The sequence below is a fragment of the Medicago truncatula genome, chromosome 8, assembly GCF_003473485.1.
Source record: "Medicago truncatula cultivar Jemalong A17 chromosome 8, MtrunA17r5.0-ANR, whole genome shotgun sequence".
Classification (NCBI taxonomy): Eukaryota; Viridiplantae; Streptophyta; class Magnoliopsida; order Fabales; family Fabaceae; genus Medicago; species Medicago truncatula.
This window is the reverse complement of record NC_053049.1, coordinates 40266921-40291874: the sequence shown is the minus strand read 5'-3', so window position 1 is coordinate 40291874 and position 24954 is coordinate 40266921. Positions and strand designations below refer to the sequence as shown.

The window sequence follows — 24954 nt, the reverse complement described above, 5'->3', positions numbered from 1 at the left end:
TGCAAGCTATAAGAAAAGAGGGACATATAGATGACTTTAAACAACTGAATTAATAAATGAAGCATAATGAATATCAACATCATCATCATCATCCAAATTTAATCCATCTTTAACAACATCAATTTAAATAAATATAAACAATTGATATGTATAATCAGAAAGTAAAATAATGGCATACTATGTTTGTAAAAAGTTTTTTTTTGCAATTTTGAAACAAGACTCTTCAGCAGCCTAGTGGTATAAGTGACCTGTATTTCTTTCACATGGACAGGATTCGATTCCCAGTCCCACCATTAGTATTTTTTTGCAATATTTTCAGAATTTTTAAGCCTTGACTTCCCAACGGTTTTTCGCACCAGTTTAATATAGTAATTAATGACCAGTTTGATAAGTGGGCCATATTTTAGGTGCTAGGGCTGCATTAGGGTTTAGGGATTTTGTTCCATATTTATAGCAAGTTAGATTATTTGGTGAAGTGAAGCTTTCTCAGATCTGAGATCTAAGATACATGTTACTTTGATTAGTTTAGACTGCACAACACACAGCTTGTGGTAAGATTTCAACTCTCTTGTTTGTTGCATTAATTTAATTTCCTATGTTTATAATATGCATTTTTTATCTTCTAGTTAAAGGTCTGGATAATATAGTCTATACAGTTGCCAGTAGTTGTATGGGCAACATACATGGCTGTTAAATCATTTTTTAAGGGTGAGTTTACTTAACCACTTAGGTTTTGGTTATGATGTTGTTGTAGTTGTTTTATTTTCAAAGTTTAATTTAGAATTTTGGATATTGATCTAGAGTGTAAGGCTATGTTTTAATATGATAAGTAATTGTGTAAATGGAAGGCCTTTTTGCACTTAACTGCTTAGGTTTTGTCATTGCTCTGTAGAAATTCCTTGGAATACAAGTTTTATAACATAGTACTCTTTTGGCTAATGTCATTTGATCCTATCCAAAATCTCTTAAACAGTATCATTATGTTTTAGATGATAGACCCTGTAGCTTGATGTTTGGCTCATGTCAAATTTCTATTTTAAGTGGAGACAGGAAATTTTAACTTTTAATTCCTAATCCAATTGTGGTGTTGTAACTCCCATTATAGGCCATGGGAGCCTGCATTTCATCTATGGTGCGGCGAATAAAACAGGTTTGACACTTTTATTGTGAGTATAAACTATAAAGTAAAGTTAGAAGATCAACTGTTAATATTCTTGATTTTACACTCTAAATTGTGTTATTGTAACTCTCATTATAGGCCATGGAAGCCTGCGTTTCATCTATGGTGCCGCAAATAAAAAAAAAACAGGTTTGACACTTTTATAGCGAGTATAAACTATAAAGTAAAGTGAGAAGATCAACCGTTAATATTCTTGATTTTACACTCTAAATTGTGTTATTGTAACTCTCATTATAGGCCATGGAAGCCTGCGTTTCATCTATGGTGCCGCAAATAAATAAAAAACAGGTTTGACACTTTTATAGCGAGTATAAACTATAAAGTAAAGTGAGAAGATCAACCGTTAATATTCTTGATTTTACACTCTAAATTGTGTTATTGTAACTCTCATTATAGGCCATGGAAGCCTGCGTTTCATCTATGGTGCCGCAAATAAAAAAAAAACAGGTTTGACACTTTTATAGCGAGTATAAACTATAAAGTAAAGTGAGAAGATCAACCGTTAATATTCTTGATTTTACACTCTAAATTGTGTTATTGTAACTCTCATTATAGGCCATGGAAGCCTGCATTTCATCTATGGTGCCGCAAATTAAAAAAAAACAGGTTTGACACTTTTATAGCGAGTATAAACTATAAAGTAAAGTGAGAAGATCAACCGTTAATATTCTTGATTTTACACTCTAAATTGTGTTGTTGTAACTCCCATTATAGGCCATGGAAACCCGCTGCGTTTCGTCTGAGGTGTGGCAAAGAAAACAAAGAGAACAGGTTTGACACTTTTACAGTGAGTATAAACTATAAAGTAAAGTGAGAAGATCAACCATTAATATTCTTGATTTTACACTCTAAAATGAGTATCTCACTTTGAATGAGTCAACTCCTTTAAAAATATTCTATTGTGTATCATTTTCCTATCAAACGATTGAATGAGTTAATTTTGTTTAACCAACTTCGAATCCTGAAGACACAAACACATCTTAGTTCCACACCTCCAAATTTTTTATTTAAAAAAACTCACGCTCACACCTCCAAAGTTTTGTTTCTGTGACATTGAAGATAAAAATAATCATTATGTCGTTTCATCAAAAAATTGTGTTGTAACTTCTTGTGCCATTATGTCGTTTCAGCGGGGATGGGATTTGATATGTGGGAGTAGTGGGGTGGACATTTATATTGATAATAAGGTTAAAGAACAAATTATGAGTGCACTAAGTGTGAGAGACCAAGGAGAAAATATAATCGGATTATGCGGGCCAAAAAAAAGAGTCGAGCATTCTGCACAAACAGCTATAAGAAGAGCAGAGAAAGATCATTCGTTCCAAAAGATTGTCACAACAACTGTGACAAAGAAGCCAGACATTACAAAGATTCAAACAGAAATTGGCAATGCAATAGGTCTCAATTTTAATGATAAGACGTATGTAGCCGTATCAACTGGTTGCACGCGTTTTGGTAATAGTAAAAGAATGATAACTGCAGAAAGAGCTGATCTTCTTTGTGCTAAGATGAAAGAGCTGCAAACAGTCCTGATTGTAATGTATGATCTTCATGGTCGACTCAATTTAGGAGAGATTGGTATCCCCTTTGGTGAAGATCATAATGGTTGCAAGATATTGCTGACATCTACAAGTTTGGAGGTTTTATCCAAGCAAATGAAGGTTCATAAATTGATAAGAGACATGGCATGATTTTCTTCCAACAAGAGCGTTTGTAGCAGAGATGATGAAAATCTGAAGTCGAAACATGCACATCGTTTGGAAAACACCATGTTGGAGAGATTAGAGGTTGAGAAGTGCTTTGCAGTTATAGATGAACTAAGATTTTGTATTCTGTCAAATGCTTGTGTTTGTATTATGTCCGATACATGTATCCATTATGGTAAGATTTCCCTTGTTTCTTGCAGTAATTTCCTCTGTGGTTCTTTAAAGGGAGGGAAGAATTCACCTTCCTCTCTAATAAGATGGTTTGAACTATGTTTGGTATGGTTGGTTCTGTTAACAAGTCATTGTTTGCTAAATAGTATAACATATTGTAGCTGTTTTATTTTCAAAGTTTAATTTAGATTTTTGAATATTAACTTGGAGTGCAAGGCTATGCTTTGACCTGATAAATAATTGTATAATTATTGTACAATGTTTGAAATCTCAAAATTTTAGGAGATGTTTTGTCGATTTTTCTACACAGATCCTTGGAATACAAGTTTTATAATTTATTAGTCTGTTTGGTTGATGTCATTTGATACTATCTCAACTCTTTTAAACACCATTCATTATGCTTTAGATGATAGACTCTGTAGCTTGATGTTTGGCTTATTTTATTTTTCAATTTCAGGCGGAGGTGTGAAATTTAATCATTCCTTAATCTAATTAGACTCTACCCACCAAAGTTACTCACATAAGCCACCATCTATATGTTGACACATATTTTCATTATTTAAACAAAACTCTAATCACATTTGCTTGAATAAAACAACTCAAATTTTAAATAATATCTCATTCTTCATTTCCTTTCAACCAAACAAGATATCATTCTTCATTTCCCTTTTCCCCATTTATTTATTGTAATAAAGTAATATGATAAATTGAATATTTGAATTTGGTCAAACGAAGCTTTCTCACTTCTCAGATCAAATGAAACTTTCTGTTACTTCGTTCAGTTAGTTAGACTGCAAGGCGCACGCACCTTGAGTTGTTGTAAGAGTTCGATTCTCTTGTTTATAGCATCATTTCCTCTTCTTCTTTTTTCAGCATACATATGCACAAAAAATAGACCACTTTAATTATTCAAGCTTCTTATTATTTGTCTTGTTAAGCCAGCAAGTTAATTTCCTCTTCTTTCTTCTTTTCAAATTTTCATTTTGAGTTTAGGATATCGATTTTGACTAGTACAAGGCTATGTTTTTATTTCATAACTAATTTTGTTGATTTTTCTATACAAATTCCTTGCTATACAAGTTTTATAATTTAGTGGTCTGTTTAGCTAATGTCATTTGATCATTTCCCGTATCTTTTAACCAACTTCTATTATGTTGTTGATTATAGGCTTTCTATTTTGATATTTGGCTCTTGTTGATTTTCTGTTTCAGGTGGAAGCATGAAATTTGTACTTTCCCCATTGATTTAATTGGAAAAAAAAGTTGCATTGTAGCTTTGACTCTTCTTGGGTCATTATGTGCTTTTGGATACGGAGGAGGAGGAGGAGAATGGATGCTATGGGGGAACAGATGGCGACAACAGGTGGTTTGGGTGCCAGTTACATTCTTGGCATGGATGATAGGGAACAGATTATGATTGCTTTAAGAAAGAAAGACCAAGGAGAAAATATAATCGGATTATGCGGGCCAGATAAAATAGTCAAGCATTCTGTTAAAACATCTAGAAGAAAAGCTGAGAGAGATCAATTGTTCCAAAAGATTGTCACAGCAACTGTGACCAAGAAACCAGACATTAGCAAGATTCAAACACAGATTGGTATTGCAATAGGTCTGAATTTTGATGATAAGATCGATCTATCTGAAACATCTTGTTGCGTGTGTTATGGTAATAACAAAAGAATGACAACTGCAGAAAGAGCTCTTCTTCTGTGTGCTAAGATAAAGAAACTGCAAACAGTACTAGTTGTACTGTATGATCTTCATGGTAGACTTGATTTAGGTGAGATTGGTATCCCCTTTGGTGAAGATCATAATGGTTGCAAGATATTGCTGACATCTACAAGCTCGGAGGCTTTATCCAAACATATGAAGGTTGATAAATTAATACAATTATCAGAGACATGACATGATTTCTCTTCCAACCAGTGTGTTAGAAGTAGAGTTGATGAAAATTTGAAGTCCAAACATGCACATCATATCGAAAACACCATGTTGGAGAGATTAGAGGTTCACATGTGATTTGTTGTTGTATATGAACTAAGATTTTGTTTTTCTGTTAAATGCTTGTGCTTGTAATCCAAGATATGATCAGTTTAGATAATAATAATAACTGTCATGATATGACATATGCCGAAGTGGAAATCGAGTCTGGCTTAGATCTCATTAGTCATATACTCATCAATGTTTATATGAATGATATCGCAATATTTGTTTTAAAAGGTGGCAAAAACGAAAAATGCTCTCTTCTCTCTCTAAAACACCCACTCTCCGGCGATATTCCGGTGATGTCTTTTCTTCTCCAATCCCACCCGATCTTGCATCATTTTGACCCTCTCTCTCAACTTCGATCTATTCATTCCTCTACCTCTTTCACGAAAAAGAAACAGATCTCTACATCTTTAGGCGACTTAACCCCTTTCCGGTGAGAGTCAGGCGAGGGTTCCCCTTGTGTGTTGCTGGGGTTCTCTCACTTTGTGCTCTCAGCCCTCTCTCAGCTGCAGTTACATTGTTTTTTGCTGGGTTCTACTTGGAACTTTCGATATCGATCTTTTTTCTCCGGTAAAGTTCATCTTCACTGGGAAGGTTCTGGTTATTGTGATTTATACTATTTTGGGTTTCTATTGGTCAGTTCTGTTCTATGGCTCCACCTATTTGTACTTGATCGTTTCTCTCCTAGAGTCCCTTCAATATAGTCAGCAACACGCCCAAAATGAAAAGAACAATGATAAGACAGTCACTCATGCTACAACATCACCAATGGTTATGCACGAAGCCACATAACATCTACTAGCTAGGAACAACACTCAAGCTAAAACACTTACTGCCCAAACTATGCTTACAGGTCCCAAGGAGCACAAGAAGCTTTGGAGGACCAAAGTCTTGAGCTACATAACTCGTTTGATATTTTGGAAGCTGAGAATGACAAAGAAAATGGGGACACCTTAGTTGAGGCTCTGGATAATTTGGATGCTCCATTTGGCATGCAACACGATGCTAAACCTTAGTTCATGCTTCCTTCAAGCCAAACCTTAGTTCCTGCTTCCAACTCCTCTCTTTCCGTTGCAGCCCTTAAGAGTGTGCAGATTCTTTCCAAATTTTGGGGGGATGAAGTAGATGAGGAGATAGAGGACACTCTCAGCCATGACGAGAGACTTGAGATGGAAGTCCATGTTGTAGACTTTGAGCAACACTTTCCAAGTCTATCTGAGAGCACCAAGGCAGAGAGAAAGAAGAAGAAGCAAATGAATAAAGTGAAGCCTTCTAGCTTTAACTTAGTCGGAATGAGGACTCGTGCCTAAAAGAGTTCCTCCAAAGTTGCCTTGACAGATAGTGACTAGTTGCTAAGTATACTTGCGAATATCATCTTAACGAGGGTAGTTTTGTAGCAGTTGTTAGTTTTCTTATGTCTCTTCCTTTCTTGGGATAGATCCGGTTTTCTTTTCCCAAATTTTATACATTTTAAATCTGATGTATTGATTCAGGCCTCTCCTGTCTTTTATATTTTAGTGCTTTGGTAAAAAAAAAAGTTTTAAAAGGTGGCAAAGGTGTATAAGTTGGAGATGAATATGACAATGATGGAGAATACTAACTACTAACCAACATCTATGACTATGACTATGACTATGAATATGACACAGATTGAAGAGCGATAGAGACCAACATAAGAATGTAACTTGTGGCGTTATTGGCCAACACAACACTAATTATACATGGTTGTTGGGCTAAAAATAGACAGAGAGAAAAAGTTACAAAAGTAATTTGAGATTGTTGTTATTTTTTTTCTTGTGAAGATAAAACTCACATACACCAAATACTAAGATATAGGAAGTGAAAGATTTAAATTCGCATCACAATATATCAAATGTTCATGCAAATTTTTACCATATGAATTATACTTCTTAGATTTTCATCAAACAAGTTTAAACAATTTTACAAACGGTATGAAGTAGATGCTCAATATTACAATATACTAGAGGTTGTAAAATTGATAGATTGTTAATAATTGGTAAATTCGTAGTATTCATGAAGAAAGATCTGTCTTGTACCCCAAATTGTCAAAAATTAAATAATTAAACTATTTATTATTTTTTATAGAATTCTCAATAAATAATTAAACTATTTTTTTTTTAATATTGATCTTCTGCAGTTAATTTTTGTAGATTTGAACGTTAATCTCCTCCTATGTTCATGAGAAGAAAGTCAACTCAATGGTATTAAGGCTCTGTAGACATTATCCTCCACACCAATTGTTTTCGTCGTTGTTGAGGCTGCTACGTCGGAACGAAGAGGATAACATTGTTATCCAGTAATTATTACACAATTTTTTTTTAAGAAAAAAATTTAAATATTGATAGTAACGGTTGTAGCAGGTAAGTCTTTGAAGTTTAAGTCGATCTTCAGCTTCTGATGATGTCATTACTGGATAAGTGTGGAGTTGTTGTAGTCATTTTTTTGAAGAAGCTAAATTAGTCCATCTAAATTGACCGGGGAGAATCGAACATGAGACCTTGAGGAGGAGCACACTCCCAGATCTCAAACCAATAACATCAGACCAACCCAAGTGGATTTGGAGTTGTTGTAGTCATACAACTAGATATGACCTCTTTATGCCCAGAGTCAAACTTCTTTTCATGTCATAAATTCTGGAAGTCTCTGATATTTTGAAAACTGTAGGTCCTGTTTGTGACGCTATCTACCATCACATTGTTTCCCTCTAGATGGACCATGGCTTTCCTTTCCTAGTTTGAAATCGAATACTCCTTTACTAAACCCTTTGAGTTGATTTCAACCCAAATTGATCGATCACTCCAATTGAGATAATAATACATGTAAATTCATACCTAAGTCCATTAGGTTTGATGTAGTAGAGAATCTATTTTGTGGATAATTCCTTACGAACCAAGAATTCACCAACAAGAATGCTTGCTAACTATCAAGAATATCTTAGTATCATGACAATTGGATCACTCTTCACAGGTGTAGAGGTTTTGATTCTTAAGAAACCGCGAGTAAGAATAGTAGCGTAGCCTTAACAACTCGTTAATTGTCATAAAACTCCATGGAGGAAGGTCTTTCCCTTGTTAGTCAAGTTTCCCTACTACATGGAGGAAGGCCTTAACATTCTCGGGTCGTGTTTTTGTGTTGGTGTTACGTACGATGCTCTGCTCCATATGTCAAGGCGGACAATGTGAATTCTACAAAGTCTACAACTTAAGCTATGTGCATGCTTGTGAATTTCAAAAAAAATATCCCATGTATTTAATCAATCAAAGACTTTGTGGAAGGTAATTTGTCAATAGGTAAGTTCATTTAGCTAGAAACAACCCACATGCAAGTGGGTCCTAGACATTGTTCCCTAACATCATTTTTTTTAATTGTGTATTTAATTTTACTAAAGTTTTAAATCCATCATTTTTAATACAAAAGTTCTATTTTTACATTTCTTAACTTACGCAACAAAAATTAGCACGATCCTTATTATTTATTAGATTTCAAAAGATACATGTTATCATTTACTATTTTTTTTTATTTACACTCTCTGGTTTTTATTATAAAAAAAAAATCAATTTTTTTGATGATATTTATAAAAAAATGTCACAATTTTTAAAATATAGTCATTGTTTAAAATACTTTTTTTTTATCTCTCATTCAATAATTGTCTTTTTAATAATAATGAATGTATTTTCTTTGAAAAAATAATAATTAATGTATTTAATGTTTCACCACTTCTTATAGGAGTATATTTGCAAAAATACAACAATTAATGATTATTGAAATATGGACAATGAGGGAGTAGAAGTAGTTTTGATGGAGACTTGTAAACATAGTCAACCAAACCAATGAACTGTTTCCATTTTCCCCCATTATAAATGTACTAAACTGAAATATGGAGAAATTGAAGCTTTCTGAGGTATCAGATCTAATGGAACCTTCAGTTGGAGGCTGCTCTTCACCCCGTTTGCAGTAGTAAGATTTATATTCTTTTCTTGCATTCATTTCTTCCTTTTCTCATTTTCATTAAAAAAATTATATCTCTTTGGAGGATTTGGGTGGGGTTTATTACCGGGTTAATTTGGGGGACATGTGTATTTGTAAAATATAAAACAAATAAACAAGCTTCTAATTATTTGTCTAGCTAAGCTAGCAAACTAATTTCTTTAGCTAATTTAATTTTTAATCTGTTTTTCTCAATTGATTAAAGGGCCTTGTTAGTGGGCAATATTAATTTTCTCACTTAACTACTTAGATTTTGGTCATTTGGATAAGAAAATTATTCTTCTCACTTATGAAATTGTTCATTTGTTTACAACAATGGCTGCCGCCGCTGACACTTTTAAGATTGACTCAATCACTTTATAAGTCGGTTCAACCGATTGAAAAATGCCAGCAGCATTTAACTGCCGCTGACGTAAGTGAACAAGCAATTTCATAAGTGACAAGAGTAATTAACTAATAGTCTTTGGATAACGGGCCTTGCTAGATGGTGCAGTATTAAAATATTATACCTTCTTTATTTTCTAAATTTCATTTAGAATTTTGGAATTTGGATTGTAAGGCTATGTTTTTAACTGATAAATAATTGCGTAATTGTACAAGCTTTTGTACTATTTTTGGCGTGTCAATATTTATGGGGATGTTTTGTCTATTTTCCTGTAGAAATTTCTTGGAATACAAGTTTAATAACTCAGTAGTCTTTTTGGGCCTTGCTAGGTTGCCATCATGTTTTAGTTTATAGACTCTTTAGCTTGATGTTTCTCTTTTCATAAAAAAATATTGTTGTAACTTTTGTGCCATTATTCCTTTGGGGATTGGGATGAGTTTTGCAGTGCTCTTATGGCGGACAATCGCATTCCCAACATGGATGATAGGGTTAAGGACCAGATTATGGATGCACTAAGAGTGAGAGACCAAGGAGAAAACATAATTGGATTATGCGGGCCAGATGAAAGAGTCAAGGCTTCTGTCACAACCGTTATGAGAAGATCTGAGAGAGATCAATTGTTCGAAAAGATTGTCACAGCAACCGTGACGAAGAAGCCAGACATTACACAGATTCAAACACAAATTGGTGATGCAATATGTCTGAATTTTGATGATAAGATTGATCTAGCTGAATCATCCTGTTGCATGTCTTACGGTAATAACAAAAGAATAAGAACTGCAGAAAGAGCTCTTCTACTGTGTGCTAAGATGAAGGAGCTGCAAACAGTCCTAGTTGTAATGTATGATCTCCATGGTAGACTTGATTTAAGTGAAATTGGTATGCCCTTTGGTGAAGATCATAAGGGTTGCAAGATATTGCTGACATCTACAAATTTGGAGGTTTTATCCAAAGAAATGAAGGTTCATAAATTGATACAATTGTCAGAGACATGAAATGAATCTCTTCTTACTAGAGCGTTTGAAGCAGAGATGATGAAAATCTGAAGTCGAAACATGAACATAGTTTGGACTTTGGAAAACATCACCTTGGAGAGATTAGAGATTGACAAGGGCTTGGTACGGTATAGATGAATTAAGACTTTGTTTTTTCTATTAGTTGCCTGTGCTTGTAATTCTAAGATATGACTGATTCAGATAATAATAATAATAACTGTCATAATGTGATGTGTGGTAATTGTTCTGTCTAATTTTATCTTGTTTTTACCATATGGGCAGCTAAGTGCTATAGCGTATTGTGTTCAAAGACCAAGTTCCATTTTCCTCCATTTATGTGATCTAGTTTGGGGCTGTCTGAAGTAGTGATAATATACTACGGGGTATATTTTACTTTGCGGCCAACAAACATGGCTCTTAAATAATTTTTGAAGGGTGAAGAGGTGGGTGTACTTAAGCACTCAACTACTTAGATTTTGGTCATCTGGACAATGGGCCTTGCTGAATCTGTAATGTTGTAGTAGCTCCTTTATTTTCAAAGTTTCATTTAGAATTTTGGATAATGATTTTGAGTGCAAGGCTATGTTTTAACCAGATAAATAATTTTGTAATTGTATAGGCTTTTGTACGATGTTTGGGATGTTGATATTTTAAGAGAAGTTTGTCGAATTTTCTGTAGAAATTCCTTAGACTACGAGTTTAATAATTTTGTAGTCTTTTTCGCTAATGTTATTTGATCATATCCCATATCCTTTGAACAACTTCCATTATGATTTAGATAATAGACTCTGTAACTTCTTGTGCCATTATATCGTATGGGGAACCGGTTTACTGTTCTTGGGCTAGTTTGAGGAATACATATGTTCTCGACATGGATTAAGGTTAAAGAACAGATTATGGATGCAGTAAGAGTGAGATGCCAAGAGGAAGTATAATCAGATTATCTGGGCCAGATAGAAGAGTCAAGTATTCTGTAAAAGCAGCTATAAGAAGAGCTGAGAGATCAATTGTTCCAAAAGACTGTCACAGCAACTGTGACCAAGAAGCCAGACATTAATAAGATTCAAACACAGATTGGTGATGCAATAGGTCTCAATTTTAATGATATGACGGAGGCAGCAAAATCAACTTGTTGCATGTGTTTTGGTAATAGTAAAAGAATGACAACTGCAGATAGAGCTCATCTTATTTGTGCTAAGATGAAGGAGCTGCAAACAGTCCTAGTTGTACTGTATGATCTTCATGGTAGATTTGATTTAGGGGAGATTGGTGTCCCCTTTGGTGAAGATCATAATGGTTGCAAGGTATTGCTCACACCTAAAAGTGTGGAGGTTTTATCCGAACAAATGACAGTTCATAAATTGACACAGTTATCAGAGACATGATATGATTTCTTTTCCTACTAGACTGTTTGAAGCAGAGTTGACGAAAACTTGTAGTTCAAACATGCACATCATATGGAAAGCACCATGTTGGAGTGATTAGTGGTTGACAGGTGCTGTGTTGGTGTAGATGAACTAAGATTTTGTTTTTTTTCTGTCAAACGCTTGTGCTTGTAATCTTAGATATGAATAATATCTGTCATTATATTACTGTCATCAAATTGATTATTTCTTTATTCATTTAATTCCATATTTAGTCTAGTATTGTAAATAACGTCAATTGGAGCAACGAACTGTTTTTCTCACATAAACGGCATCATATCCATTTTATACCACTTTTTATTTATTTACTAATGTAAATTGAAAATTTGGTCAAATGAAGCTTTCTCACTTCTTGAGTATCAGATCCAATGAAACTTTATTTGTATTCATTAGTTACACTGCATACACCTTGGTCGTGGTAAGATTTCTCTTGTTTCTTGCATTATTTTCCTATGTGGTTCAGAAAAGAGAGAGAGGAATTCACTTTCCTCTTTGACAAAATAGTTTGAACTCGGTTTGGTATGGTTAGTTCTGTTAACAAGTCGTTGTTTGCTAAATGATGTAATATATTGTAGCTGTTTTGTTTTCAAAGTTTCATTTAGAATTTTGGATATTAATTTGGAGTGTAAGATTATGTGTATGTTTGGTTCCACTTCTAGAGGGAGTCGAGTTGATTCTGGGAGTGTAGAATTGATTATGACATGTTTGCTTGCTGGCAAGTAGAATTGTTTATGTCTCCAGAATTGATTCAACTTGAAGTTATGATTTGTCGATTTTGATTCTAGAATTGATTTTCACACATTTATAATTTATAATTCAATTCACTTTTACATGAATGTATTGAAGCACAAATCATTTTTAGTCAGAATTACTTTAACCAAAATCAATTCCCCCCACCTCACAATCAAACACATATGTCAGGAACCTTTCTTTTAGTATATGGAAAGAATTCCTAAAACTGGGCGGAAATGAATAAACAAAGTAATGGTTCTAATTAGAATGATGATTGATCAATAAAATTGAGAAAAGAAAATTTCTTTTGATATCTTGTGTTTTGATCAATTGAATGGGATATCCTAACAGACTATGTTTTGACTGATAAATAATTATGTAATTGTATAGGTTTTTTTTACTATGTAGGGAATCTCAATATTTTAGGGGATGCTTTATTGATTTTCATACAGATTCATTGGAATACAGGTTTTAAAATTTAGTAGTCTGTTCTGCAAATGTCATTTGATACTATCATATATCTTTTAAACAACATTCATTATGTTTTAGATAATAGACTACGCAGCTTGATGTTTGGCTTATTTCATTTTTCAATTTCAGGTGGAGGCATGAAATTTAATCTTTCCCTAATCTAATTGTGGTGCGGCAACTCTCATCTCATCAAAGGCCTCAGATACCCTGTGCCTCGTGTAGGGTAGGCTGAAAAAAGGGGTTTGGCACTTTTATAGCAAGAACAGATTATAGAAGATATTGCAGGGGCTTATTTTCCGGACATTTACATTCCTAACAATGATAGGGTTAAGGAGAAAATTTAATCGGACTATGTGGTCTAGATAAAAGAGTCAAGGCTTATATGAAAACCGTCATAAGAAGAGCCGAGAGAGATCAATTGTTCCAAAAGATTGTCACAACAACTGTGACAAAGATGTCAAACACTAATCGGGGATGCAATAGGTCTGAATTTTGATGATACGACAGATATAGCTGAATCTACTTGTTGCATGTGTTTTGTTAATAATAAAAGATTGACAACTACAGAAAGAGCTCTTCTTCTGTGTGCTAAGATGAAAGAGCTGCAAACAGTCCTAGTTGTAGTGTATGATCTTTATGGTAGACTTGATTTAAGTAAGATTGGTATCCCCTTTGGTGAAGATCATAATGGTTGCAAGATATTGCTCACATCTACAACTACAAGTTTGGAGATTTTATCCAAACAAATGAAGGTTCATAACTTGATACAACTAGACATGACATGATTATCTTCCAAATGAAGTCTAAACATGCACATCCTTTGGAAAACACAATGTTGGAGAGATTAGAGATTGGTAAGTGCTTTTTAGGTATAGATGAATTTACACTTTGCTTTTTTGGTCAGTTGCTTGTGCTTGTAATTTTAAGATATGACCAGTTCAGAGAATAATAATAATAATAATAATAATAATAATAATAATAATAACTGTCAAGATGTGTTGTCTAGTGTTCCTTTTGTCAAATTTTAACTTGCTTTTACCATATGGGTAGCTAGGTGGCTGTAGTGTATTATGAGTTCAAAGACTGAGTTCCATTTTCCTCCATTTATGTGATCTTTTAGTGTTCCTTTTGTCAAATGTATTTTCCAAAAATATTTTTAATTAATTTTTTTTTCCTAATGAAAATCATTAAAAATGAAAAACTAAATATATGGTAAAATCTTGACCAAAAAAAAACAAAACTAAAAAAGTGATTTGGAGATGTGATTCCAGTCAAAATTTACTTTAAACCGTCCCATCTTCATGAACCAATAAAGAGAAATAAGTGGAGAAAAAAGTTGGATATTTGCTTTATCAAAGCAAACAAACAGTACCGTTTCCATTTTCCCTCAATTATTTGGTAAAGTAAAGCTTTCTCAGGTCTCAAGATATATGTTATTTTGATTAGTTTAGACTGCATAGCACACACCTTGTGGTAAGATTTCAATTCTCTTGGTTGTTGCATTAATTTAATTTCCTACGTTTATAATATGCATTTTTATCTTCTAGTTAAACGTCTGGATGATATTTAAAGTTGCCAGTAGTAGTATGATACGGGATATTAGAGTTTATGGGCAACAAAAATGTCTGTTAAGTGTTAAATTATTTTTTAAGGGTGAGTAGGTGAGTTTACTTAACCACTTAGATTTTGGTTTGATGCTGTAGTAGTTGTTTTATTTTCAAAGTTTCATTTATAAATTTGGATATTGATCTGGAGTTTAAGGCTATGTTTTAATATGATAAGTAATTGTGTAAATGGAAGGCCTTTTTGCACTTAACTACTTAGGTTTTGTCATTGTTCTGTAGAAATTCCTTGGGATGCAAGTTTTATAACATAGTAGTCTTTTTGGCTAATGTCATTTGATCCTATCCAAAATCTCTTAAACAATTACCATTATGTTTTAGATGATAGACCCTCTCATTATAGACCACGGAAGCCAGCGTTTCGTCTATGGCGGGGCCAAAAAAACAGGTTTGACACTTTTACAGTGAGTATCAACTATAGAGTAAAGTGAGAAGATCAACTGTTAATATTCTTGATTTTACCCTCTAAAATGAGTATCTCACTTTGAACGAGTCAAATCCTTTAAAAATATATCTATTGTGTATCCTTTTTCTATCAAACGATTGAATGAGTTAATTTCCTTTTTCTGAAAGCTCATAACTCCAAACTTTTGTTTCAGTGACATGGAAGATAAAAACAACCAGTTGCAGTTATAATATTATCAATAAAAAAATCAGGGAGAATATATTGTTGCATGCACGGTATCGTCATAAAAAAAATTGTGTTGTAACTTCTTGTGCCATTATGTCGTTTAAGAGGGGATTGGTTCCGCAGTCCGCGAATAGTTTGGGGGATATTTATATTCCTAGCATGGATGATAAGGTTAAAGAACAAATTATGAGTGCACTAAGAGTGAGAGACCAAGGAGAAAATATCATTGGATTATGTGGGCCAGAAAAAAGAGTCAAGCATTCTGCAAAAACAGCTATAAGAAGAGCTGAGAGAGATCAATTATTCCAAAAGATTGTCACAGCAACTGTGACAAAGAAGCCAGACATTACAAAGATTCAAACACTAATTGGTGATGCAATAGATTTTGATGATAAGACGGATCCAGCTGAATCAACTTGTTGCATGTTTTTTGGTAATAGAAAAAGAATGGCAACTGCAGAAAGAGCTCATCTTTTGTGTGCTAAGATGAAAGAGCTGCAAACAGTCCTAGTTGTACTGTATGATCTTCGTGGGAGACTCGATTTAGGTGAGATTGGTATCCCCCCCTTTGGTGAAGATCATAATGGTTGCAAGATATTGCTCACATCTACAAGTTTGGAGGTTTTATCTGAGCAAATGAAGGTTCATAAATTGATACAATTGTGAGAGACATGACATGATTCTCTTCCAACAAGAGCGTTTGTAGCAGAGATGATGAAAATCATAAGTCCAAACATGCACATCGTTTGGAAAACACCATGTTGGAGAGATTAGAGGTTGAGAAGTGCTTTTGTAGGTATAGATGAACTAAGATTTTGTATTCTGTCAAATGCTTGTGTTTGTATTATATCCGAGACATGTATCCATTATGGTAAGATTTCCCCTGTTTCTTGCAGTAATTTCGTCTGTGGTTCTTTAAAGGGAGGGAGGAATTCACTTTCTTCTTTGATAAAATGGTTTGAACTATGTTTGGAATGGTTGCTTCTGTTAACAAGTCACTTTTGCTAAATAGTATAGCATATTGTAGCTGTTTTATTTTCAAATTTTAATTTAGATTTTTTAATATTAACTTGGAGTGCAAGGCTATGCTTTGACCTGATAAATAATTGTATAATTGTAAAGGCTTTTGTACTATGTTTGAAATCTCAATATTTTAGGAGATGTTTTGTCGATTTTTCTACACAGATCCTTGCAATACGAGTTTTATAATTTAGTAGTCTGTTTGGTTGATGTCATTTGATACTATCTCAACTCTTTTAAACATCATTCATTATGCGTTACATGATAGACTCTGTAGCTTGTTGTTTGGCTTATTTTATTTTTCAATTTCAGGTGGTGTGAAATTTAATCTTTCCTTAATCTAATAGACTCTGGAGCCACCAAAGTTACTCACATAACCCATCTATATGTTGACACATATTTTCATTATTTAAACAAAACTCTAATCACATCTGTTTGAATAAAACAACTCAAATTCAAAATAATATCTCATTCTTCGTTTCATTTCAACCAAACAAGCCCTTATTCATCGTTAAAAAAATTACCTTAGTCATTGTTTGGTAAAAAAAATAACAAATAGGTTGATAATCTAGTTAATAACGGATGAACTTGTATCGGATAGTTGATAAGCTAGCCTACAATTGATAGTTTGTAGTTGATAGTCGATAAGCTAGCCTATAGTTGATAGCAAATATGCTAAATTAAAATTGTAGTGTTTGATAAAATTAACGGTTGAATTAATTTTTTTTTAGAGTTAAATATGATTTTGGTTCCTATAAATATACTAACTTTTCGTTTTATTCCCTTTAAAATATTTCTTCAACTTTTAGTCCTTATAAAATTTTCAATCACTACTTTGATCCCTATTTTAAAGTAAATTTTTGTATTTTCTAATGAAATTGTGCAGAAATGTGTAGATTGTAAAAATCTTTCCAAAAAAAAGATTTTTTTTTAACAAAATAAAAATTAAATACGAATTTTTAACCATCAAAAAAATAAAAATTCGTATTTAATTCATGTTTTGTTAAAAAAATTCTTAATTTTTTGGGAGAGATTCTTATAATATTATAAATTTATTCAAAAATATGAATTCTACATGTGAGTTTACTTTAAAAGAGGTACCAAAAGTGAAAGTGAAAACTTTTGGAGGACTAAAGTTGAAGAAATTTTTTTAAGGGACTAAAATGAAAAATTAAAATATTTATAGAGAAAAAAACATATTTAACTTTTTTTTTTTTTACAATAGTTGAACTAGTTTGTAAGTATTAAATTAATATTTAAAAAAAGTATTAAATTAATATTAATTTTTTATTAAGGCTACAATAGAAACATTGAGATAAAAATTGATAGCTATAAACTTCTTGATTGCCCGTTTAGATAAAACTTATTTTACGCTTATGCAAAACAGTTTTGCAAATAAATTAGATTTTTTCTATTATTTATAAACTTGTCAATGTAGTTTATTAAAAAATTAATTCGGAATTCTATACTATTGTTTCTAGTATTATTTAGGCTTAAATGCTCTTTTAGTCCCTTAACTTGATTTTAAGTATCGGTTTGGTCCCATAAATAATCAAAAATCCGTTTAGGTCCTTTAACTTTATTTAAAGTATCAGTTTGGTCCTTTCTGTTAATTTAGTTCAAAAATACGTTAAGTTTAGGGATCAAACTAATACTAATTAAATAAGTTAAGGGATCAAACCAATACTAATTAAATAAGTTAAGGGACCAAAATTTAACCTTTTTTTGAATTAAATTAATAGAAAGGATCAAACTGATACTTTAAATAAAGTTAAGGGATCTAAACAGACTTTTTATTACTTATGGGACCAAAACGATACTTGAAATCAAGTTAAGGGACTAAAAGAGCATTTAAGCCTATTATTTATCGATTATCTTTATATTTCAATTTCGAGATGAAGTTTGTTAGGAGACAAGAAAACATGGTTGCTCATAGTTTAGCTAGGGTGACATGTTCTTGAGCTAGTCACCGTATTTTTAATTCTTATCCTTCTTGTATTGAACATTGGTTGATTAATGATAATAGTTAACTTTGCTTTGGTAAAAAAAAATTGATTATACAGATAAAATTTTCGTTAATGATAACTTATAAATTAACATCTTGTCAAAAAAAAACTTATAAATTAACATAAAAATTTATTTATTTGCATAAATTCAAGATAAATATGAGTTAAATATGTTTTTATCCTTATAAATATATCAACATTTTGTTTTAGTTCCTCTAAAAATTTCATTCAACATTTAATCCCTATAATATTTTCGATCAGTAGTTTTGATCCCTATAAAACTATTTGGAAATGTGATTCCAGTCAAAATTGACTTCAAACCATCCCATCTTCATGAACCAATAAAGAGAAATAAGTGGTGACTGCTTGACTACGAGAGAAGGAGAAAAAAGTTGGACCAAGATAAACATTTGCTTTAGTATCAATGCAAACGGTACTTTTTCCATTTTCCCCCAACTAGACTCTTGATTCGTCCTATCATACAGGTCTATTATAGAAAAGTATCATTATATTTTATTACAACCAAAACAGAAATCGTGATTAACATATGAATTTAAAGATAATAAAGCATGATTTTGTGAGCTCGATTTATAAATATAATGGTTAATCATTTTATGAACTAACAAAAGTACATTTTGAAATATTTCTTTATAAGTTAACTCAAAACTCAAGATATTAATCATTTTGAAATAACTAAGGTTAATCATTTCATTAAATATTTGATTATGGACTGGATTTTGATATCTAAACTGAACTTTTGATATTTGATTGTAGACTCTCAGCAAACAAAGGGCAAACAACTAAGATTTCGATGGAGCAATGTGCATGCGTCTTATGTGGTCAATGTGATAAGGTTGCGAGGCACACAACTAAAAGTAACCATAACATAAGTCTTACATGCAAGCTATAAGAAAAGAGGGATATATAGATCACTTTAAACAACTGAATTAATAAATGAAGCATAATGAATTAATAAATGAAGCATAATGAATATAAACAGATTTTTCCTAGATTACCCTCTCCAGAGGATATTTATCCTATCATGATATCAACCAATCAAAATGTAATATACATTGCCAAAATTAAATGTCATAAATGAGTCAATTTTTTTCTAAAAAAAGAATCAATTATAATCATAAGGTAACTTTTAATACTTTTAATTTTTATTTAATTATAGACATGATTACCTTAGAGGTCATTTATCTTATTTATTTGTTACACTTGAGTCCTTTATCTTTATTTTTTTCCGTTTAGGTCTTTTATCTCTTATAAGAGCACATATACATCATTTTTCTCATTTTTTTTATTAAAGAAATACATAATTTTATTTTTTAAATATATTTTTATTAAAAATGAAACAAATCCATAAATATGATGAAGATGTTCATCATTTTCATCTTCTTCCTTTGAATCTTCATCATCTTCATTGAATCAAAAACATTTCTACACAAATATATGTATCATGAATTAATGTTATATTCACCTCAAATCTTCTTTTAAACACAAAAATCAAAACCCTATAGAAAAAGAGATTTAGTTTCATCACAAAAAAAAAATAGTTATATAAATTGTCACGCTGTATATTATTATTATTATTATTTTCTAACTCAATATTCAAGTCCGGCATAAAAATAACCCCAAAATTGAGAGCAGCTTTGCACATCAATTTTGTTGTTTCCAGAACAATCTTAACTTTCATAAAGCCAAACCCTTCCGCCAGTGACTAAGCCTCCACAATCCACCTTGCAACATTTGTGAAATTAAGGTTTTGATTTTTGTGTTTAAAAGAATATTTGAGGTGAATATAACATTAATTCACAATATTTGGAGATATATTTTAGTAGATTTTTTATTTATTTAAAGAAGATTCAAAGGAAGAAGATGATCATCATCATATTTTTGGATTTTATTTCAGTTTTAATAAAAATATATTTTTAAAAATAAAATTATGTATTTTTTAATATAAAAAAATGCGAAAAAGATGTATATGTGCTTTTAAGAGAGATAAAGGACCTAAACGGGAAAAAATAAAGATAAAGGACCAAAGTGTTACAAATAAATAAGATAAAGGACCCATAATGTAATATTGCCTTAATTATATTTAAGTGTTCAATCTTAATTAATTTACACTACAGGACTGGCTTAGAACAATTAAAATTTCACATCAAATTTCTTTCATATGAATATCCTTAAATTTATCGGTTATATTCATAAAATTTCTTCTTCCCATTTTGATTGTTCAATTTTGTCGTTCCCAACTGCCGCATTTTTCAATTTTTGTGAGAATCGTCGTCGTTCGTTTGATTTCAAATATCGTGAGAATTGCCGTTATTTCCAGTATCACGTCAGGTATGGTGACTTGATTTTTCTTTTTGATTTGATTTTTCTTGGTTGTGAGGTAGTTAATTATAACAATTAAGTAAGTTATCCGTTGTACTTTGAGGGTTGCTAGCAGGTGTAGCCCCTGCGATGTTGTGGGAGTTTGCTAGCATTTTTTTGATTGCTGTTGAAATGGTTATGTGATGAGGCTTTTGTTCTTTTGTTTGAACTTAACGGCTTTTGCTGATAGTGAGACAGGTCTATGCGTGTAGAATATATACCAAAACTCGTGAGAATTGCATCTTTAGATTCATTGAATAATTGATGTATCTTGTATAAAATATACCAAATACATCATTTATGCAATGAAAGAAAAAAGTCAAATATAGACCAAATTTTTTGTTCTTTCATATCTTGCTAAGTGTTTTGGTCTATAAACTCAATGAATCTAATTACTCTATATTCTGCTGAAATGATATATTTGTAAAGATGCAATTTTGAAACAAAACTCTTCAGCATCCTAATGGTATAAGTGAGCTGAATTTATTTCACATGGGCAGGGTTCGATTCCCAAACTACCATTGGTAATTTTGCAATATTTTCAAGCTTTGACTTCCCAACTGTTTTTCATGACCAGGTTGATAAGTGGGTCAGGTATTTTTGCATTAATTTTCATGACTTCCCAACGGTTTTTCGCACCAGTTTAATATAGTAATTAATGACCGTTTTGATAAGTGGGCCAGGGTTTCAGTGGCTCAAAACTAATGGGGGGAAATTGTTTGATATTCAGGGATAAATTTGTCAGTTTAGATGCTAGGGCTGCATTAGGGTTTAGGGATTTTGTTCCATATTTATAGCAAGTTAGATTATTTGGTGAAGTGAAGATTTCTCAGATCTGAGATCTAAGATATATGTTACTTTGATTAGTTTAGACTGCACAACACAGCTTGTGGTAAGATTTCAACTCTCTTGTTTGTTGCATTAATTTAAATTCCTATGTTTATAATATGCATTTTTTATCTTCTAGTTAAAGGTCTGGATAATATAGTCTATACAGTTGCCAGTAGTTGTATGATTGGGGATATTAGAGTTTATGGGCGGCAAACATGGCTGTTAAATCATTTTTTAAGGGTGAGTGGTTGGGTTTACTTAACCACTTAGGTTTTGGTTATGATGTTGCTGTACTCATTCCGTTCCAAATTATAAGTAAAAAAAAAAAAATCACACTTGTTAAGAAAACTAAAACATAAGAATTTAGAGTATAGTTTTTTGTGTTTTCTTTGAAAAAAGTTTTATAGGAAGATGTAAAAACAATTTTCATTGGCTATTGGTTATGGAAAAAATAAAAGAGAGAGAAAATTGAATGTAATTTGCATTTAATTTTATGAGAATAAACAAAAGTTTTTCTTGGAAAATAGATTTTTTTTTAAAAACAAGATTAAATAGGATAAAAGTGTGTCTTTTTTGCTTATATTTTGGGACAAAGAAAATGAGTTTTTTTTTTACTTATGTTATGGGACGGAGGGAGTAGTTGTTTTATTTTCAAAGTTTAATTTAAAATTTTGGATATTGATCTAGAGTGTAAGGCTATGTTTTAATATGATAAGTAATTGTGTAAATGGAAGGCCTTTTTGCACTTAACTGCTTAGGTTTTGTCATTGTTCTGTAGAAATTTCTTGGGATACAAGTTTTATAACATAGTAGTCTTTTGGCTAATGTCATTTGATCCTATCCAAAATCTCTTAAATAGTATCATTATGTTTTAGATGATAGACCCTGTGGCTTGATGTTTGGCTCATGTCAAATTTCTATTTTAAGTGGAGACAAGAAATTTTAACTTTTAATTCCTAATTCAATTGTGGTGTTGTAACTCCCATTATAGGCCATGGGAGCCTGCATTTCATCTATGGTGCGGCGAATAAAACAGGTTTGACACTTTTATAGTGAGTATAAACTATAAAGTAAAGTGAGAAGATCAACTGTTCATATTCTTGATTTTACACTCTAAATTGTGTTGTTGTAACTCTCATTATAGGTCATGGAAGCGTGCGTTTCATCTATGGTGCGGCAAATAAAAAAACAGGTTTGACACTTTTATAGCGAGTATAAACTATAAAGTAAAGTGAGAAGATCAACTGTTAATATTCTTGATTTTACACTCTAAATTGTGTTGTTGTAACTCCCATTATAGGCCATGGAAACCCGCTGCGTTTCGTCTGAGGTGTGGCAAAAAAAACAAAGAGAACAGGTTTGACACTTTTACAGTGAGTATAAACTATAAAGTAAAGTGAGAAGATCAACCGTTAATATTCTTGATTTTACACTCTAAATTGTGTTGTTGTAACTCCCATTATAGGCCATGGAAATCCGCTGCGTTTCGTCTGAGGTGTGGCAAAAACAACAAAGAGAACAGGTTTGACACTTTTACAGTGAGTATAAACTATAAAGTAAAGTGAGAAGATCAACTGTTAATATTCTTGATTTTACACTCTAAATTGTGTTGTTGTAACTCCCATTATAGGCCATGGAAACCCGCTGCGTTTCGTCTGAGGTGTGGCAAAAAAAACAAAGAGAACAGGTTTGACACTTTTACAGTGAGTATAAACTATAAAGTAAAGTGAGAAGATCAACCGTTAATATTCTTGATTTTACACTCTAAAATGAGTGTCTCACTTTGAATGGGTCAACTCCTTTAAAAATATTCTATTGTGTATCATTTTCCTATCAAACGATTGAATGAGTTAATTTTTTTAGGAAAAAGATAGGTAGACACCCTTTTTCATACACCACTTATGTACACCCATATGTTAGGGGTATTTTAATAATTTTATATCATATCATCACTCCTTTTCATCTCTTCTTTCAATATTTTTGCCACGTGTCACAAATGTATGTGGGTGTAAAAGGGTGTATGCCACCTAAGATGGTTCATGTATAAGAGCTCATTTTTTTAACCAACTTCAAATCCTGAAGACACAAACACATCTTAGTTCCACACCTCCAAATTTTTTATTTTTTTTAAACTCACGCTCACTCCTAAAGTTTTGTTTCTGTGACATTGAAGATAAAAATAATCATTATGTCGTTTCATCAAAAAATTGTGTTGTAACTTCTTGTGCTATTATGTCGTTTCAGGGGTTGTATATGATGCCCGGGGCTAGTTCGGGGCACGATTATATTGATCGTAAGGTTAAAATTCAAATTACGAGTGCATTAGGAGTGAGAGACAATGGAGAAAATATAATCGGATTATGCGGGCCAAAAAAAAGAGTCGAGCGTTCTGCATTAACAGCTATAAGAACAGCTGAGAAAGATCAATTGTTCCAAAAGATTGTCACAACAACTGTAACAAAGAAGCCAGACATTACAAAGATTCAAACAGAAATTGGCTATGCAATAGGTCTCAATTTTAATAGTAAAAGAATGATAACTGCAGAAAGAGCTGATCTTCTTTGTGCTAAGATGAAAGAGCTGCAAACAGTCCTGATTGTAATGTATGATCTTCATGGTCGACTCAATTTAGGAGAGATTGGTATCCCCTTTGGTGAAGATCATAATGGTTGCAAGATATTGCTCACATCTACAAGTTTGGAGGTTTTATCTGAGCAAATGAAGGTTCATAAATTGATACAATTGTGAGAGACATGACATGATTCTCTTCCAACAAGAGCGTTTGTAGCAGAGATGATGAAAATCATAAGTCCAAACATGCACATCGTTTGGAAAACACCATGTTGGAGAGATTAGAGGTTGAGAAGTGCTTTTGTAGGTATAGATGAACTAAGATTTTGTATTCTGTCAAATGCTTGTGTTTGTATTATATCCGAGACATGTATCCATTATGGTAAGATTTCCCTTTTTCTTGCAGTAATTTCCTCTGTGGCTCTTTAAAGGGAGGGGGGAATTCACCTTCCTCTCTAATAAAATGGTTTGAACTAGGTTTGGTATGGTTTGTTCTGTTGTTAACAAGTCATGGTTTGCTAAATAGTATAACATATTGTAACTGTTTAATTTTCAAAGTTTAATTTAGAATTTTGAATATTAACTTGGAGTGCAAGGCTATGGTTTGACCTGATAAATAATTGTATAATTCTGAAGTCTTTTGTACTATGTTTGAAATCTCAATACCCAAATTTCCAAATTACACTTTGTAAAGCTATCGGAAGTTACGCTCCAATAGCATTGTTGTTTTCAGAAGTTATCTTCCGTTAAGTTCCGGTATAACATCAGAACAGGAAGACAGTTTATCATATGTGTTATAGGAAATTTCGAGAATTTGAGAGACTTGTGAGCAAT

At 32.3% G+C, this 24954-nt stretch overlaps 3 protein-coding genes and 1 pseudogene across 12 annotated transcripts; all 4 read left to right on the top strand.

The window, feature by feature from the left end:
* The first annotated feature begins 404 nt into the window (after positions 1-404).
* Positions 405-24703, top strand: LOC11415874 (probable disease resistance protein At5g47260). Of its 6 annotated transcripts, XM_024773654.2 has the most exons (12): positions 425-551; positions 627-708; positions 1106-1150; positions 1259-1309; positions 1418-1468; positions 1577-1627; positions 1736-1786; positions 1895-1951; positions 22850-22906; positions 23015-23071; positions 23180-23236; positions 23794-24703. In XM_024773654.2, exons 3-12 carry the CDS (start codon positions 1109-1111, stop codon positions 24295-24297), a joined length of 978 nt encoding a protein of 325 aa, XP_024629422.1. In that variant the 5' UTR covers positions 425-551; positions 627-708; positions 1106-1108; the 3' UTR covers positions 24298-24703. The 6 variants fall into 6 exon arrangements, with proteins under 6 accessions (XP_039684400.1, XP_039684401.1, XP_039684398.1 ...); XM_039828464.1 differs by lacking the exon at positions 627-708 and having other exon boundaries at positions 407-551; XM_039828465.1 differs by lacking the exon at positions 627-708 and having other exon boundaries at positions 429-551; positions 1042-1150.
* LOC11415904 (uncharacterized) lies at positions 8838-10674 on the top strand. The gene is made up of 2 exons (XM_003629805.4): positions 8838-9023; positions 9884-10674. The coding sequence occupies exons 1-2, from the start codon at positions 8944-8946 to the stop codon at positions 10431-10433; spliced, it is 630 nt and encodes a 209-aa protein (XP_003629853.2). The 5' UTR covers positions 8838-8943; the 3' UTR covers positions 10434-10674.
* On the top strand, positions 10858-12020 carry LOC112417523 (probable disease resistance protein At5g47260; annotated as a pseudogene).
* LOC11419979 (uncharacterized) lies at positions 12184-16322 on the top strand. 5 transcript variants are annotated; one of them, XM_024773655.2, is made up of 3 exons: positions 12184-12275; positions 13190-13914; positions 15282-16322. In XM_024773655.2, exons 2-3 carry the CDS (start codon positions 13842-13844, stop codon positions 15977-15979), a joined length of 771 nt encoding a protein of 256 aa, XP_024629423.1. In that variant the 5' UTR covers positions 12184-12275; positions 13190-13841; the 3' UTR covers positions 15980-16322. The 5 variants fall into 5 exon arrangements, with proteins under 5 accessions (XP_024629423.1, XP_039684403.1, XP_024629425.1 ...); XM_039828469.1 differs by lacking the exon at positions 12184-12275 and adding an exon at positions 12952-13057; XM_024773657.2 differs by lacking the exons at positions 12184-12275; positions 13190-13914 and adding exons at positions 14386-14533; positions 15004-15070.
* Positions 24704-24954: the final 251 nt, after the last annotated feature.